The sequence below is a fragment of the Bicyclus anynana genome, chromosome 11, assembly GCF_947172395.1.
Source record: "Bicyclus anynana chromosome 11, ilBicAnyn1.1, whole genome shotgun sequence".
In the NCBI taxonomy this organism is placed as follows: Eukaryota; Metazoa; Arthropoda; class Insecta; order Lepidoptera; family Nymphalidae; genus Bicyclus; species Bicyclus anynana.
Genome location: NC_069093.1, coordinates 16,536,296 through 16,553,074, shown reverse-complemented (window position 1 = coordinate 16,553,074; position 16,779 = coordinate 16,536,296). Strand labels below are relative to the sequence as shown.

Here is a 16,779-nt window from a genome sequence, read left to right as displayed (position 1 = left end):
ATAGAAACTGCAAAATGAAACACTAAATAATGTACATATGTATTTATTTCACAATTCATGGTAGTTAACTAGTTATTTTTGTCGACATTCTAATAGCATCCACTTTATTCTTGGGGGTTAAATTATAAAGGAGTAGGTCCAATAATGTTGAACCCTAGGCCTTGCTTTTATTGTAAAAGAGATATATAATAGGTAATAAGTAAAATTATCTTTTATACTATTAAATAAAATAGATTAACTTGGAAATCGCTCTAAACAATCTTATTGAATATAATATACATATTATATTATTTGTGAGATACATCATATCATGCGTTGGCTGAGTCAACTATTTTGCAAATACCTGGCTATGAAATGCACCAACTCCTTTTACAATCAAAAATAAGAGAAGAATAAACCAAAAATAGTTTTCTTTATAGTCTTTTAAAATTTAATATATTAAATTAAGTTTTTGTTATATTATTCTATGAACACAAAATAAAACAATTTTTATACGAGATTTTTTTTAAAATTAAAACTATTGTGAATTTGTGAGTGTTATTCATATTATGAAACTCGGCTAAAACTTACGTATACATACATACAACGTCGAAGTATGCCGGACTAGATTCGAACACATACGAGGCCCTTACTCATGAGCTGGTCTTTTTAATCTTGATCATTTTATTTGATGTCCCCTCAAGCCCTCTCAAAGCGCGCCGCCGCGTCACAGTTTGGATCCGCTTCACAACAATCAGCTCATGACTAAGGGTCGAAACTAGTCGGGCATACATGTCGAGCCGACGCTGATTTTAGCTGAGTTTCATAACAAATTAACAAGATTTTTGTTCAAATAGACCTTCACTTTTTTACATTTTTATAGTGATAATGGTAAGCAAAACTGTTAACGATAAACAAGTACGATTATTTAAAACGCATCAAGTTTGAGAAGAAGCCCACGACAAACTCCAGGCCCTTTTCTTGTTATCACCATTTCACAATATTCCCCCCCTAAGTTATAGCTTGGCAACTTCGTTCGTAACACTCCCGATTTTGCGCGCGGGTCGGGGGGCGTGTAGCGACGAATGAAAAACCCACGACTGATGCTGATGCACTTCACCGCACGCATTCACACCCGCGCAGTCTTTCCGCCCGTCGCCCGCATATCATGGGAGTGTTCTCAACGACCTTGCCAGACTACATGAGAATGCGTTTTTAATTACCATACATTTAAAAAAAAATACCTATTTATAACAGTAGGAGTATATACAAAAAAATCCTGAGCAACTACCAACAGATTATATCGAAACACCATACCATGCAAGTGTTCAAATAGAAAAACCCAGGGCCTCTAGCCAAGTTGCACATCGATTCTCACTCTACAAACGCTAACGCTAAAACTAAAAAACCTATGGGAATGATATATCTGATATCGATAAGACAAATTCAAAATTCATTTACTTTCAATTAGGCTTAGATTACAATCACTTTTGAAAAGTCAGGTTATGATAAGATATATTGGTGATAAGTCGAAAACCTACAGCGAAAGTAATCCCCACACATTTTTTAGTCTTAAAAGCATTAGTATTTGTAGAAACAAAATTGATGTGTAAATAACTTGGCTACAGGCCCATGTTGCCGGTTCACTAACATTGAGCTATTAGCCACCTAATATAATTAGCATCAAATCAATAACAACCGCATTCTTCGTATTTTGTAAAGCCCTATTTTTAATGAAGATCATAATGAAAAACACATTGATTAGTAATTTTTATCAGTTAGCAATAAATTAATAGTGAGTGCGAAATTACGTCACTTATGAATCACTAACAATAGCCAGTTTGTAAAATTCGTGTAGGTATATCCACTAGTTATTAAAAGTTAATTAATAGTCATTTAAAACCACTAGTAATAGCTAGTTAGTAAAATTCATGTAGGAATATCCACAAGTCACTACAGGTAATCAAAGTTAGTAAATAGGCCAGCTTGTTCGGAGAAAGTTGTGGTAAAGCTACAGACTAAATAAACTTATGATATTGTTTGTATTCACATGAATGACCTTTCATAATAAAAGGGCGCACAATTATGTAGAAAATTTCACTTAAAAACTGGTCAATTTTGCTTTGAAAATTATATAAAACTTTTATTATATTATAATTAAAGGCGTTTACATATAGACCATTATTTAATAAAATCCCAAATTCAGAACAAATTCAACCTTAAGTATTGACTTTAAGGTTGAATTTGTAAATACGACTACCTGAATTGAGTGCCAAGAAGTTTTGTTTGGCACTCATTGAGTGGGGACGTTTTTCGGTCGCTGATTGTGCATCCACTTTTTAATAGGAGATCGATGGTTCACATAGAATATACAGCACATTCATAGCACAGTTAAATCAGAAGAAGAAGAAATACTTTATTGCACACAAAAATACAATTATAAATTTAAAAAAAAAACATAAATTAAACTTAGCATGCAAAGGCGGCCTTATTACTATAAGTAATCTCTACCAGGCAACCCCTGACAAGAGAACTTGCGAAGAACGAGCGGGAAGGTGCAATTGACAGCCTCAGAAGTAAAAGACTTGCTAAAAAACTTTGTCTTAGAACAAGGTAGGACCAAACGGTTATCACTTCGAGAACGTAGATTGAGAAGATCAATTTCCGATGTAAAGCGGAAACGATCTTTCAAGTAGGAAGGTGACAGAGGGTTATAAAGGATAGAAAACAAGAGGCAAAGAAGATGGAACTGACGGCGAAATCGTATTGGTAACCATTTAAGACGAGCACGATACTCGGAAATGTGATCAAATTTACGCAAACCATATATATAGCGAATGCATAAATTTTGAAGGCGTTCGAGTTTGTCGAGCTGTGCATCAGTTAGGTCTGGGTAACAAGAATCGGCATAATCCAATAACGGAAGAAGAAGAGACTGAGCTAAGGATATTTTGGTTTTAATTGGAAGGAAATTTTTAAATCTATTTAAAGACCTAACCGAAGCAAAAATTTTACGACTTACCTCTCCCACTTGAGATGACCAAGACAGTGTTTCATCAATAAATAGACCAAGGTTTTTGACACAAGTGCTAAATTCTAAATCTGTATTATTAAAACGAACAGGTGGCAAGGAGTTTATGCTTACTTTAGCCAACTGTATACGGCTGCCAATCACTATCACTTTTGACTTAAGTGGATTAACACATAATCCATAAGAATGACTCCATGTATAAATCCGTTGTAAGTCTAAATTCAACTTGGAAATGGCGTGAGAAATACTTACTGCTGGAGCAGCAACATATAGTTGTAGGTCATCTGCATAGAGATGAAAGGAAGAGGAAAGGTACGAAGTGACTGTAATAATAAAAATAGCAAAAAGAAGAGGAGAGAGAATACCACCTTGAGGAACCCCAGCTATAAGCGATGAATATGAGGAGATCTTATTGTTATTAAGCACACACTGCTGGCGTTCATTCATGTAACCGTGGAACCAATTTAATGGAACTTGAGACATATTGAGGGATTTTAATATAGCAAGAAGGATGTCCAAGTCAACCGTATTAAAGGCATTACTAAAATCTAAAAGAACAAGAACAGACAGAAGTTGATTATCCATATTAGCCCGTAAATTGTCACAAACCTCAACAAGAGCGGTAACAGTGCTATGTCCACGTCTGAAACCCGATTGCAATGGATGAAGAATATGGTTATTGTTTAGAAAAGGGTTAAGCTGATGATGCACAATACGTTCCAGGACTTTGGACAAGAATGGAAGGATGGATATTGGCCGATACTGAGATAAGGCAGTGGGATTTTTTACTTTAGGTATAGGAATAATGTGAGCTTTACGCCAGAATGTTGGAAATTGTCCAGAAGATAAGGAGAAATTAAAAATATGAGTAAGAACTGGCAACACAGAATCTAGAACTAATAAAATCATTTTCCGGTTGATACCATCAAGACCAGTCGCATCTGACTTAATTGCCTGAATATGCTTTTTAACATCAATCGAAGAGATAGGGGAGAAATTAAAAGGTGTACAGTTTAAAGAAGGTAAAGAGCTAAAGTGAGATAATGTACAGGATTTTGCCTGAGGATCTATAAGCGAGATAGTAGTAAAATGAATGTTGAGGGCATCGATATCAAGATTGCAAGAAACATCTGGACGTTGTCGGCCAATACCCAAAGTTCCCAAAAATTTCCAGACATCTGAACAGCTTTTGTTTTCGACGGAGGAGTGAATGTAACGACGATCAGTTTCATCTTATAGCTAGAAACAATAGCATGTTTTCTTTAAAAGGACAACGGACACCAGTCTGGAAACTATACCTAGGCGAATAAAAAATTCAAATTCATTTCACTTAGGCTTATTTTACAATCATTTTTGAAACGTCATGTAATGTTATTAGATAAGGGTGATAATTAAAGTTTATTTATTTCAATTAGGCTTATTATACAAGGAAGTTGAAACGTTGAAATAAATAAAATAGAAATAAACTTATAGCTCTAAAAGTTAAATATAATAATTAATAATAAAATATAATACAAAAAAGAATTGTTATCAGATAAGTGGATAACTTAAAATTAAAGAACGAGAGTTCCAAACGCGCCTTTGTCCGAGCAAAGCCTAAGAATCAGCCAGGATTTTTTTTTGTTTATCACCATTTTACAATCCATACTTACTATCGTAAAGAGGTAAAGTTTGTGGTGTTGTAGGGGATATTCTCTTCCTGAACTGAATGTATATTTAATACGATAATTTATAGGATACCACAAACTCTTAACAAAAAATAGTAGATTGTTATACAAGGGGCTAAAAAGACCCATTATATACGAGGTATTTTTAGGGCCCGAGACGAAGGCGAGGGCCGCCTAAATAGAAACCGAGTTTGTAATGGGTTTAGCCCCACGTGTTACACTCTGCTTTTCACTACGATTGCGAGAAAATAAAATAGTTTAGTACAATATTCAATGATTTATTTTAATTGAAAATTAAATGTACAAAGTCTACAATTTTGGATATTAAGGGAGATGCTTTTACCCGGTAACATAATTTCCGACTACTTTGAAGATGAATAATGAATATATGAGGTAAACGTGAGAGATAATAGTTTAAAAAAACTCCTTTCGTAAGTGAATCCATTCGTTGTTGTTTTCTCCACTTATAAAATTTTTCGTAGGTAAGTACCTATTTAAGTAAATGCGTCTCGACTTTGATGGTAACAGATTGAAAATTTCATCCATCTCCAAATTAGGATCACTATTCTCACTAGATGAAGACAACAATAACAATTATTGTTAAAAAATATGTAAGTTACGGTCACAAATTGACAATGAATTTCTGAAAAAAATCAAGTGTGTATTATTCACGCCAATTGTTTTTTAAATTCTCGCTTTTTAATTTTATTTTTTTCACATGAGAAAGAGGCAAAGGTATTACACCGTAAAGGATGTCCCATGTCTTCAAATCTCGTTCTATTCGCAACTCAATAAAAAAATAAACGCATTCCACAGACAAGAACGCTGCATTTCATTCCAATTTAAAGTTTTTTATTTATTTTTCAAAACAATCAGTGCCTTACCTATAATGATTCTATTTTCGAATAAAACCTCCTCCGTTAGTTAGTAGGCTAGTACTTAGCTAGTACTCGTAACAGACAAGATTTAAAAAACAAAATTACTTTAGCCCCTAGAGGCTCATATGCTTGTTTAGCCCCGCTGTGGAGTGGTAATATGACAGTGTTTTTGAGCAAGAGTAGTGAAAAGGTATTTTTCAATACATTATATTATCATTAACACTATTAAACAACTTTTCTATAAGCTTGCTTTAAAAAAAATATAATTATACAGTGTGTTATAGGAAATACCGTCCGGCTCTTAAGGGTGTACTTAGGTATCGTGTAAACATTATTTTTATGCAGTCCTTATTTTTAAAGAAATACATTTTTTTCCCTGCACGAAATTTACATAAAAAAATGCAAAATTATAAAAACTTACATGGCAACACAAAAGTTGAGACAGGTTAATTATTAGTAGGCATTACTACAAAATAGAAACGCCGCCATCTATGTTTTGTGCTGCGTTTACACGTTTCTATTCAAAGCGGTATTGAATGGGCAAGTAAACACACAAGTACACACAACAAGGTTATGGGTTTGTCAAGGTGCTTTATCATCTTGTGCTTTGTACAAGCATGCATGCTTGCTTGCATAACTGGCGTGTTGTGATGTGTGTAAACACGAAAAGTTAATTTACGCAGATGGACGATGGCAGATGAATTAATGGTTAGTGGATCATTTTCCACATTTTCCACTCCTTGAACATACATTACACCAGAAACTATCCCTTTTACTCTGGAACACAGTAATAGCTCTGTCGCAAATAGATCTACTACTACTAATTTAAGTCTGTATTTTGGGCGAGTGGCGCAAGCAAACTAAACACGGCATTACAGACATCACACGTGTCAGCGGCGGCGCGGCGTTTCAAAGACAGTGGGCGCCGAAAACGATGGTACCTACTACCTACCCTTTACGATATGCGGCGCGGCATTGTCAAAAGGCTTTCAATTTTGCCGACTTTTGTGCCACAGGTGTGTAGGTAGGAGGTAATAATCTATAGTCCACAACTTTAGGTTTTTTACACAACAATAATACTACTCAAAAAGGTTCTTTTAAGCGACACTTTTCGTTTCGATTCACGTACATTTTATTTTTAATAATAAGCTTTACGGCTCTGGGTTCTAGCCCTTTTGAGTCCGGATTCACATACAACAAATTAATTATCATGGACCAATTATAGAAAGACCTGCCCCGCAAGACGTTACCTCTCTGTCAAACAACCAACGATTTAACGCGTTATCGATTGTATCGATGTTTCATTGTTGTAATCGTTTTCGTCGTCTAAAAAGCTCCCTAATAATTCCGGTTTGTGTAGTAAGTAGTCAGTCAGTCAATGGCATGAAAAACGGTCAACAACTTCTAATTCACTAAAAGATGACGTGACGTTTAATTTGAAAATATTTCTATTTTATGTTTGTTATTCTTTACATGGTAGCCCTTGATTTCAGTCTCACTCAGTAACTGATGTTCAGTCAGTAACTGATGATGCAATCTAAGATCGAAGCGGGCTAACTTTTTAGGAGGAGGATGAAAATCCACACCCCTTTCAGTTTCTACACGACATCGTACCGGAACGCTAAATCGCTTGTCGGTACGCCTTAGCGGTCGAAGCCTTCTACAAGCCAGACCTGAACCAATTAAGAAAACCTCAATCGGCCCAGCCGGGAATCCAACCCAGGACCTCCGTCTTGTAAATCCACCGCGCATACCACTGCGCCACGGAGGTCGTCAAAAACATAATTATAATTAATAATAAATTAAAACAATATATAAAAGAAAAATCGATTCTATTCTTCTAACGAACGAACGAACGAACAGCAAAACATTGATCCATTAATTGAATATTCTGTGTACAGATTATAATTATTATTTATTCTTGTTAATTTTTTTCGATGTGTGAGTTTACCTCGTCCCCCTCTAAAAACTACAGACAATTTTGTTGCTGCATTTGGGTGCGATGCATTTCCATGTCTAATTCCTCTATGTTAATTAAATAGAGTTTGCAGAAATACAACACAAACGACATAAAAAGAACCTTAAATACCCCAAGCAGACATGAGTCACAAACCATTTTGAAAAACAAAGATTGAGTTTTATGGGTATAAATATGCATTTATAAAATTAAATAAGAGCTATAATTAATTTTATAGATCGTATTATCGTATTATCATATCAAAAGAAGAAAGAAGTTGTAATTCAAATGATGTTTTCTTTTATTATAATGTGAATAAAATATTTTCATTTATTGCAGAATTACCTTAAACTATGATTAATTTTTTGATTTTGTATTAAGTGAAAGAAGATTTGAGATTTGACAGTTCACACTTCACAGCACAGATCACTACTTTATTTTTGTCTGTGACTAATACTCCTACTTCACAGTATTCAGTCTATAGTGATCTGTGCAGTATTCGTTAACTAAATCCAGTTTGTTGTGCGTATTTTCTTCCCTTATAATTTTTGTTATTTTGTTTTGTTCTCGTTTCGTTGTTATTGTTTATTATTGTTATTTGTTGTTCGTTTACTGTTTTTAATTTTATTTAGTTTAGTACGAAATTAAATTAGCACTTTAAATCTTAATATTTTACAAATAGAGGCCTAAATTGAAACAATTGTAGTGTCTTAACAAACTCATCAAATTCTACATAAAAACGTATATCTAACAATAACCTACACTACGAGAAAACGAGTAAAAACTACTTGTCAAGTTTTTAATTTACGCCTATAATGGCGTACATAATTTTCATAGTCAAGCTACAGTTTTCTATTAGTAATTGAGTTACAGATAGAAGGACAGACGGACATGGGTATGGGTATCTTCAAGTCAAGAGTGAATAGGCATCTTCTAGGCAAGCGCGTTCTACCAAAGGCTGCCTCATAGCTTACAATCTAGCGTACAGCTAAGCGGTGCTTGCTTATACATAATAAAAAAACAAAACTATAAGGGTTCTTTATTGACCACGGAACCCTAAATATAAGTGAAACATTATCTGTTCGATAAATAACAGTTTATAGGAACATAAAATATAAAAAAAATTGTCTATCAAAGGAAGTTTTATTTCATGACAATATTCGTGAATAATGCTTTAGTAAAATGTTGAGCATCCCTGAATCATATGTTTTTGTTTATTTACATTGTTTAAAATACCTACCCGATCTGACTATAGATATACGTACCATAATTGATAGTACAGTGTTGTCACTTTTTAAATTTTCTAAGTTTTGGGACAATTCATGTTTAAAATTAGAAACTTTATTATCACGATAATAATGCTTAATTATTGAATAATATTTTTTTTTATATTTTTTCTGTTTATCTTACTATATAAAAATAAGTCGGGTTTTCCTTCCTGACGCTATAACTCCAAAACGCACGAACCGATTTCCACGGTTTTGTATTCGTTGGAAAGGTCTCGGGCTCCGTGAGGTTTATAGCAAAGAAAATTCAGAAAAGGCGTCCGCTAGTAATATTATAATGCTTACACGCACATTTTGGATCGGACGGTATTTTTAAAACACACTGTATAAAATAGTGGTACTATACATAGAACAAGTGCTTTAGTTTCCAAGTCGCAGTTTTGTGGGTATTATTAATATGTATATACATTCCAGTCGTGGGAATCGAACCCGCGACCTTCAAATAATAGTTGCTGGAATAATTCAATTCATTAAATTAAAGTTTTTGCTAACCAACTTCAAAAAAACAAGGAAGTTTCTCAATTCGATCATATATAATTTTTTTTGCAATATCTTTTGTTTCTCGCATTAGCATCGGATTTTTTATTGACCCCTAGCCATGTGGCACGTCGATTCTCTTCCTACGATCGCGAACGCTTCGAAAACTAGAAAAATGTATGGGAATGACAGATATTGATCACGTGACCTGTCGACAGCAAATGTCATTCCCATACATCTTTCTAGTTTTCGAAGCGTTAGCGATCGTAGGAAGAGAATCGACGTGCATCTTGGCTAGGGGGGCTGTAATTTATTACTCCCACGATAAAAATAAATACATACATAAAAAATAAACATGGGATTTGTCGTAATAACTTAAATCTAGTATCTATTTATGCTATTGAATGCCATTTTTCCACAAATCGAGTCAGATTGTGCAAGTTGTCCTTATTTTATATGTACAAGGTACAAAATTCATGGCCATTTTGTTCAAAATGAACTTCCACTTGCTTAAAAATAATATCAACCGCGATACAGTATCATCAATCAATCAATCAATCAATCAATCGGTATATAGCTTGGCAAGGTCCTTGATAACACTTCCATGGTATGCGGGCGACGGGGACGAAGGACTTCGCGGGTGTGAAATCGTGCGCGTAATAATTTATATATAATAATAATATAATTTATGGCTACAAAGGCCCATTGGTTAGTTACAAACTTAAAAATTATGTTACTAGGTACACAAATTACAATTAAGAAAATAAAAACTATCTCACCGCACCAAAACAGAAATAAATTTCTGCAGGATCGGCGAGTCAGTCTTGCTTGCTAACATGTTCAAGATCCTATGTGATAATTTATGTGTAACGGTCAACTTTTTGCTGTCATCGCTAACCGCCTCCCGGCGCCCGCGGACCGTCGGGAGTGTTACGAACGAATTTGCCAAGCTATAGTAAAAAACATCTGTGGGCACTGGCCAGTCCAGTCACAGATTGTATAGCTTGGCAACTTTGTTCGTAACACTCCCGATGGGTCGCGCGGTCCGGGGGGGCGAGTAGCGATGAATAAAAAACCCACGACGGATGCACCCCACTTCCCCGTACGCACGATTTTACACCCGCGCAATCTTTCCCCTCGACGCCCGCACATCATGGGAGTGGTATCAACGCACTTGCTTGACTATAGACAGAACCACAAATAAAAGAATACAATCAGGTGCCAATTTTTAAAAGTGTAACTTGAAATGCATAAACTTTATTAAACACATTCAAAACTGTAAACAGAATGTGGTCCACAAATTTGCACACTCAATTCCTCACAGCGCCTGGTCTAAATAGGGTTCTGATTTGACCAACTCTAAATGCATAAAAATATATTTTTATAGCTGGTATTTTTTTTTACTTATCGAATAATAGCAGGCTACATTGAGGAAGTTCATTATGAATAACGATATGAAGATCGATTTATAATATTGCTGTATAAAAAAATATATACGAACTGAAAAAGCAACGCTACTTACGGCCGTTTTCAATAACCTATCTATCCGCCATTTCGCTTACTAAAGTTAAGGAAATCTATATTTCTCTTCTTATCTGCTTTTGAATAACCTACTGACAGATTTTTAGCTGGTGGGAGGCTTCGGCCGTGGCTAGTTACCAACCTACCGACAAAAACGTATCGCCAAGCGATTTAGCGTTCCGGTACGATGTCGTGTAGAAACCGAAAGGGGGGTGGATTTTCAACTTCCTCTTAACAAGTTTCCATCTTAGATTGCATCATCACTTACCATCAGGTGAGATTGTAGTCAAGGGCTAACTTGTCATGAATAAAAAAAAAAGATAGTTTAACTATGTAAAGATAGTTTTGACTGTTACTGTTAATCGAGGATAGCTATCTTGGGTAGGTTATTGAAAACTGGCGTTAGACATGACAAAAACTGTCAACATTACCCTGAAACCGGAGCGTAGAGTAATCTCCTAGGCACGCTTAACTTCTGAAGGTTCCTCAACCGATTCTTTGGATTTCTTTTCAGCATCACAGGCTTTATTACGTCTGTTTTCCTCATCTTTTTCTTGTAACTTTTTGTCAACTAAAGACCAAACGGTAAATTTATAGTCCGCTTGGTTACTTTCCTGTAATTGTCTATTTTTTTCATATTTTGCGGTCAATTGTCTGCTGTACTCGGATGGTACATAATTGGAACACGGTTTAGATATTTTAGTGTCCAACTTGGTGGTGTTTGGAGATGTGGGTTTGCTTGTGCCCTCTTTTGGTTTATATTGAAGATCTTCTAAAGTGAGAAGTTTTCGCTTTTTTATTGGTTTAACATAACCATTTGTTTTACAGAGCTTTTCAGGTATTTTATCAACTGTTATATTTGGTTCTTTGGGAGATTCTTTAGTATTACATAATTCTGAAGTATGTCCGTCATCTACAATAGTTTCACACAATTCTGGATTGGGGAACTCTTTAAGCACTTCAGTGTCATACTCTGAATTGTTAAGCCATTTCTGAACTGTTTTAAAATAAGACGGTGGTATTAAATTAGGTCCTTGGCCCACTAGAGTGTAAGTTGATGGTATGAACTTGGGCCCCTGTTCCACTGGAGTGTACGATGCTTGTATGAACTTAGGTCCCTGTTCCACTGGACTGCAAGACGGTGGTATCGAATTAGGTTTCTGTTCCCCTGGAGTGTAAGATGTTCGTACGAACTTAGGTCCCTGTTCCACTGGAGTGCAAGGTGGTGGTAATAAATTAGGTGGCTGCTCGACTGGAGTTAAAGAAGGTGGTATTAAATTAGGTGCCTGTATCACTGGAGTTAAAGATGGTGGTATTAAATTAGGTGGCTGTTCCACTGGAGTTAAAGACGGTGGTATTGAATTAGGTGGCTGTTCCACTGGAGTTAAAGACGGTGGTATTGAATTAGGTGCCTGTTCCACTGGAGTTAAAGACGGTGGTATTGAATTAGGTGGCTGTTCCACTGGAGTTAAAGACGGTGGTATTGAATTAGGTGCCTGTTCCACTGGAGTTAAAGACGGTGGTATTGAATTAGGTTCCTGTCCTACTGGAGTGGAACTTGGTGATTTACAATGTAACTTGAGGAGTGTCACTATTGCTACATTTCGTCTACATTTATTCCTCATACAAGTAGCTTCCCAATTGTCGTTTATTTTTCTCTGCAGCACAGTTCTCATTTGTTGTATTTCTGAGTCTGTGAGTCTGTTTGTGTCTACACGTCTCGTGCTTAGAGGATCACCAATCTCATCTCCCTCTTGTACCACAGGAGGTACAGGAGGAGGTACACGAGGTACCTCTTCTAACACAATCTCCTCATGTTCGTCAGTCTTCTCTTTTACCTCAGTCTTCTCTTTTACCTCAGTCTCCTCTTTTACCTCAGTCTCCTCTTGTTCGTCAGTCTCCACTTCTACCTTGTTTTCCTGTTTTTCTTCAGTATTTAATATTTCAGTCTTGTCATTAACATTTTCTTCTTTCTTCAGACTTTTTCCATCATCTGCACCAGATTTGGGGACAAATTCTTTGACTTCAGGGTTCAGTTTGCTTATAATCACGACATTAGTAGAGGTGGCTGGTTCTGGTTCTGGTTCTTGTACTGGTACTTCGTCTTCTACTTCTTCTTCGCTGTCTTCAACCTGAAACAATGAATGTCCAATTTGGTTAAACCACAATTTTATATTTTATACAAATTAACTTTTATTTTCACTCTATAGTCAAATAAGCGAACAGTTTTAGATTTTTAGTGATGCAATAGGGTATTTTAAAATAGGCTAGTTGACTCTTCATTCTACTAGATTTAAAAAAAAATTGTAGGAATTAGTTATTAATGACTTCCCGAAAGTCTTTTATAAATCATATTATCAATATATCATTCCAATGTAGTATAATATCCTATTTACCCATTCTAATGTTATAAATGCGAAACTGAGTCTATTTATTATATAGTTTAAGAATCTCCTCTATGAATGAGAAGGCTTAGATATTACTAGCCAAGTCCAAGTTAAGTTTCAACCGCTTATTTCCTTTCATGTGTATACCTAGGGATAAAATATAGCATAAGACACACACAAATACCCTGGCTTTAACCGTAGTTCAGTAGATCCACAGATTAGCCCCTACAATACCACAAATTTTATGTCTTTGTAATATTACTGAAATTGAATGTTGAAATGGTGATTCAATCAACTTTAGAAGTTCTTGTAGAAAGTCGCAACCAGAAGCTATACTACAGCCCTTTTCTGTCACTGGGAAATGCTTATACCCCGGAGACAGCTCTCCCTCAAGCAGAGGGAGACTTCTCTATGCCGTATCATCTAAAATATATGAAACTAGCGAACGCACACGACTTCGTCCGCATGGCATTTAGTTTTTCATAAACCCCTCGGGAACCATGGATTTTTCCGGGATAAAAAGTAGCCTATGTGTTAATCCAGACTGTAATCTATCTCTACTTCAAACTTCAGGTGATACGGTTCAGTAGCTGAGGCGTGAAATAGTAACAAACATTCGTACCATCAAAATCATCAGGTTTTCGCAAATCTCGGGAATCTATGGATTTTTTCAGGATAAAAAGTAGCCAATGTGTTAATCCAGAGTAAAATCTATTTCCATTCCAAATATCAGCCTAATCGCTTCAGTACTAGCGGCGTTAAAGAGTAACAAACATCCAAAAAAACACATCCACACAAACTTTCGCGTTTATAATATTAGTAGGTTAACTAATCGTTCTAAGCTTATTAATCAAATTTATTTAAGAACAAGTTAATTATAATTACTATTAGGTGTGAAATGACTAGCGATTTATACCCTCATTCTTAATTTGTTTGTTAGTAAACAGTATACATTGAGTGGAGCTGTAGTATAGCTATGCCAATAAAGATTAAAATACACACAAAGTAACATACCAGTCGTAACATATGCTTGATACCGGCCAAGTCTGGTGCCCCAGCACTGTCATCCACAATCGCCCTGTAACCTCCAGAGAGACGTTCCAACTGCTCATCCGTTTCTATAAATTGAAGTTCATCATCACTAACAGGCTATTTTATCGACCTACCACAGGGCCAGGCCTCCAAAGGGGTATTAATTTAAGCCGTTTCTGAAAGAACTACATGAAAGAATACTGAAAAACCTAAATCTCTATGATATTCATACAAGGCTTGATTTAATACATCATTCGGTTAGCACCACCTTCAAGATAATGTAACATAATATGATGTTATTTTTCGCTTTTTAGTTAAGTTGGTATGTTTTATGTCTATGATGTCGGTTGTATTTATACCTGACTGCAAGAAGGGTTATTTAATAAAAATTCTTTATTTATTTAAATTTTTCGTGTTTTAAGTTATTTTTTTTTTTTGGAAAACATGCACAAATATTAATGGAAGCGGGCAAATTAGGGGCAAATTAAAAGTGTTCATCGATTTTTCATGCGGACGAAGCCGCAGGCGTCCTCTAGTAATATTAATAAAGTTATGGATAATATAATATACAACAGACAGCAAGATTGCTTTTCTTGTTGTCCTAATACCATCTCAGTGACACATGAGTCATCACTCAGTGATTCACTCAGTAAATATTTTGTTTTAAATATCGCTTAGCCAGTTGCAATGTAAGATGACCCAAATTCAGGATAATCCTAGGTAATACCTACATATTCAGTTCTTGTATTTCATAATAACATGCAGGTCAAGTTATGTCATGTGTGAGTGTAGGTTTTAATAACTGATCTATAGACAAAGACTCTGAAGAGTTAGTTGTGCATATTATGAGAACTGTCACAGTTTTGAACTTTAAAAAGCATGCAGATGTGATTCTGGATGTTGCCATTGGAAAAACAATTTTAACTCTCATACAAAAAAAAGAGATGATTGATTGTTTACCTATTAATTTATTGTAAAAGATTTATATTCGAAAAATGTCCCATATAAATTTGGAAAAACAATTCCAATCTTAAAGATTGATTGTTTATCCATTAATTTTAAATTAAAAACAAAGTATAACTTTTTATTTAGTGGTCTAAGTTTATAAACTCTTTTTTCATTGGAAAGGGTATACTTATATATAAAAAAACAATTCCAACTTTAAGGGTACGAAAACATGTAAAAGCCTAACTTTTTATTGAGTGGTCAGATATTGATAATGCTTTTTTTTATTGGAAAGTGTATATTCCATAGATGGTTCCATATAAATTTAGAAAAACAATTCCAACCCTAAGGGCACTTAAACAGTGAGTGATTGATTGTTTACTCACTGTAGTGTAAGACCATAAATAATGTCTTTACAGTGAGTTGTCCAATTTTGATAGTTCTTTTTTTATTGGATAGGACATATTTTAAAGTTGATCCCATTATATAAATTTGGGAAAACAATTCCAACCCTATGAGTAGGAAAAAAGGCACCGCCTTCTATGTAATCAGTAGATAGGAAATATTATAAAGTTTTCTTTTGCTTTTAGTTCCCTGCATATATTTGTGTTTTTGAAGTCAGTAGTATTTTATTTATCAGTATCAGTAATGATAAGCATCAATATCAAGATTACTAGTTCATTATATTAGCAGGTAGGTAAGCGAGGTTGAAGCCAGTAATTGCAACAAAAATACATAAATCTTACCATGATCAAAATTCATGTATCTGCGAGGAGGCACCTGGTACCCAAACACTTCTTCGTCTTCGTTGAAATCTACAGGCACATATCCCCCGGCAACCCAATTCAAGTCCTGCAGGGCATCTTGTGTTGTAAACCAGCTTTTGCAGCTCATTTTCCTGTAACGCCCAGAAGCAGGGTGAGCAAGTTTATTCAAGGAAAAGCATGAGGATCTGGTTAAAGCTGAAAAGGAAAAAGTATCGAATACTTGTACCTTGTTCAGGAAATTATTACCATGTAGAATGTTGAGTCAAATATTAATGTTCTAATAGTCATTTCAGTTAATGGAAAGTGGATAAATATGCGTTGAAAATTTAAAAGGTACAAGACTCGATATACGGTGTACTGTTTCCTGTCTTTTTTGTCTGTAGTGTAGTTTTTTTTAAATCAAGTCATCAATAGCAACGTTAGAAATAAAGAGTTTTACACAGCTCAAAAGAACTTATTGTAAGCTTAGAATTTAGTTAATTTTGAAACTTACTTTGAATTTCCGAGAGGTACCGTGCGTCGGACTTAAGGAAGAACTTTATTTTGCATGTGCAAAATAAAAATTTGTCATTACAACAGGTGATGAAACATACAACATTCCATTCCATAGATATATAACTTGTTGTTCATTGTTGTTCTAAGTCTATGTTCCATTCCATCCACAGATCACTATGATTCCATCCACAAGCCACAACACATCAACTCAGATACACAGATAGTGATCTCAACACAGATAGTGTTGAATACACAGATAGTGAGTTGTAGTTGAATAGCATAACAAACGGTCAAAAACTTGTAGTGTATGGACACATAATATATTAAATGGTGTTAAATGTTTTCGATGTGTGAGTT

At 35.1% G+C, this 16,779-nt stretch overlaps 1 protein-coding gene across 3 annotated transcripts; it reads right to left on the bottom strand.

Annotated features, from left to right (window-relative positions):
• Nucleotides 1–27: 27 nt before the first annotated feature.
• Nucleotides 28–16,575, bottom strand: LOC112051202 (fibrous sheath CABYR-binding protein). Of its 3 annotated transcripts, XM_052884252.1 has the most exons (5): nt 16,421–16,575; nt 15,907–16,058; nt 14,198–14,301; nt 12,671–12,928; nt 28–12,634 (listed from the first exon to the last, which is right to left on the bottom strand). In XM_052884252.1, exons 2-5 carry the CDS (start codon nt 16,052–16,054, stop codon nt 11,255–11,257), a joined length of 1,890 nt encoding a protein of 629 aa, XP_052740212.1. In that variant the 5' UTR covers nt 16,055–16,058; nt 16,421–16,575; the 3' UTR covers nt 28–11,254. The 3 variants fall into 3 exon arrangements, with proteins under 3 accessions (XP_052740212.1, XP_052740210.1, XP_052740211.1); XM_052884250.1 differs by having other exon boundaries at nt 28–12,928; XM_052884251.1 differs by lacking the exon at nt 16,421–16,575 and adding an exon at nt 16,154–16,302 and having other exon boundaries at nt 28–12,928.
• Nucleotides 16,576–16,779: the final 204 nt, after the last annotated feature.

Excerpts from the sequence above, each read along its gene's own strand:
- LOC112051202 (XM_052884250.1), bottom strand. The coding sequence starts at position 16,054 with ATGAGCTGCAAAAGCTGGTTTACAACACAAGATGCCCTGCAGGACTTG. Across the intron at positions 14,302-15,906 it reads ATACATGAATTTTGATCATG|AAACGGATGAGCAGTTGGAA; the intron begins GTAAGATTTATG and ends TTCAATTTATAG. Across the intron at positions 12,929-14,197 it reads TCAAGCATATGTTACGACTG|GTTGAAGACAGCGAAGAAGA; the intron begins GTATGTTACTTT and ends TCATTGTTTCAG.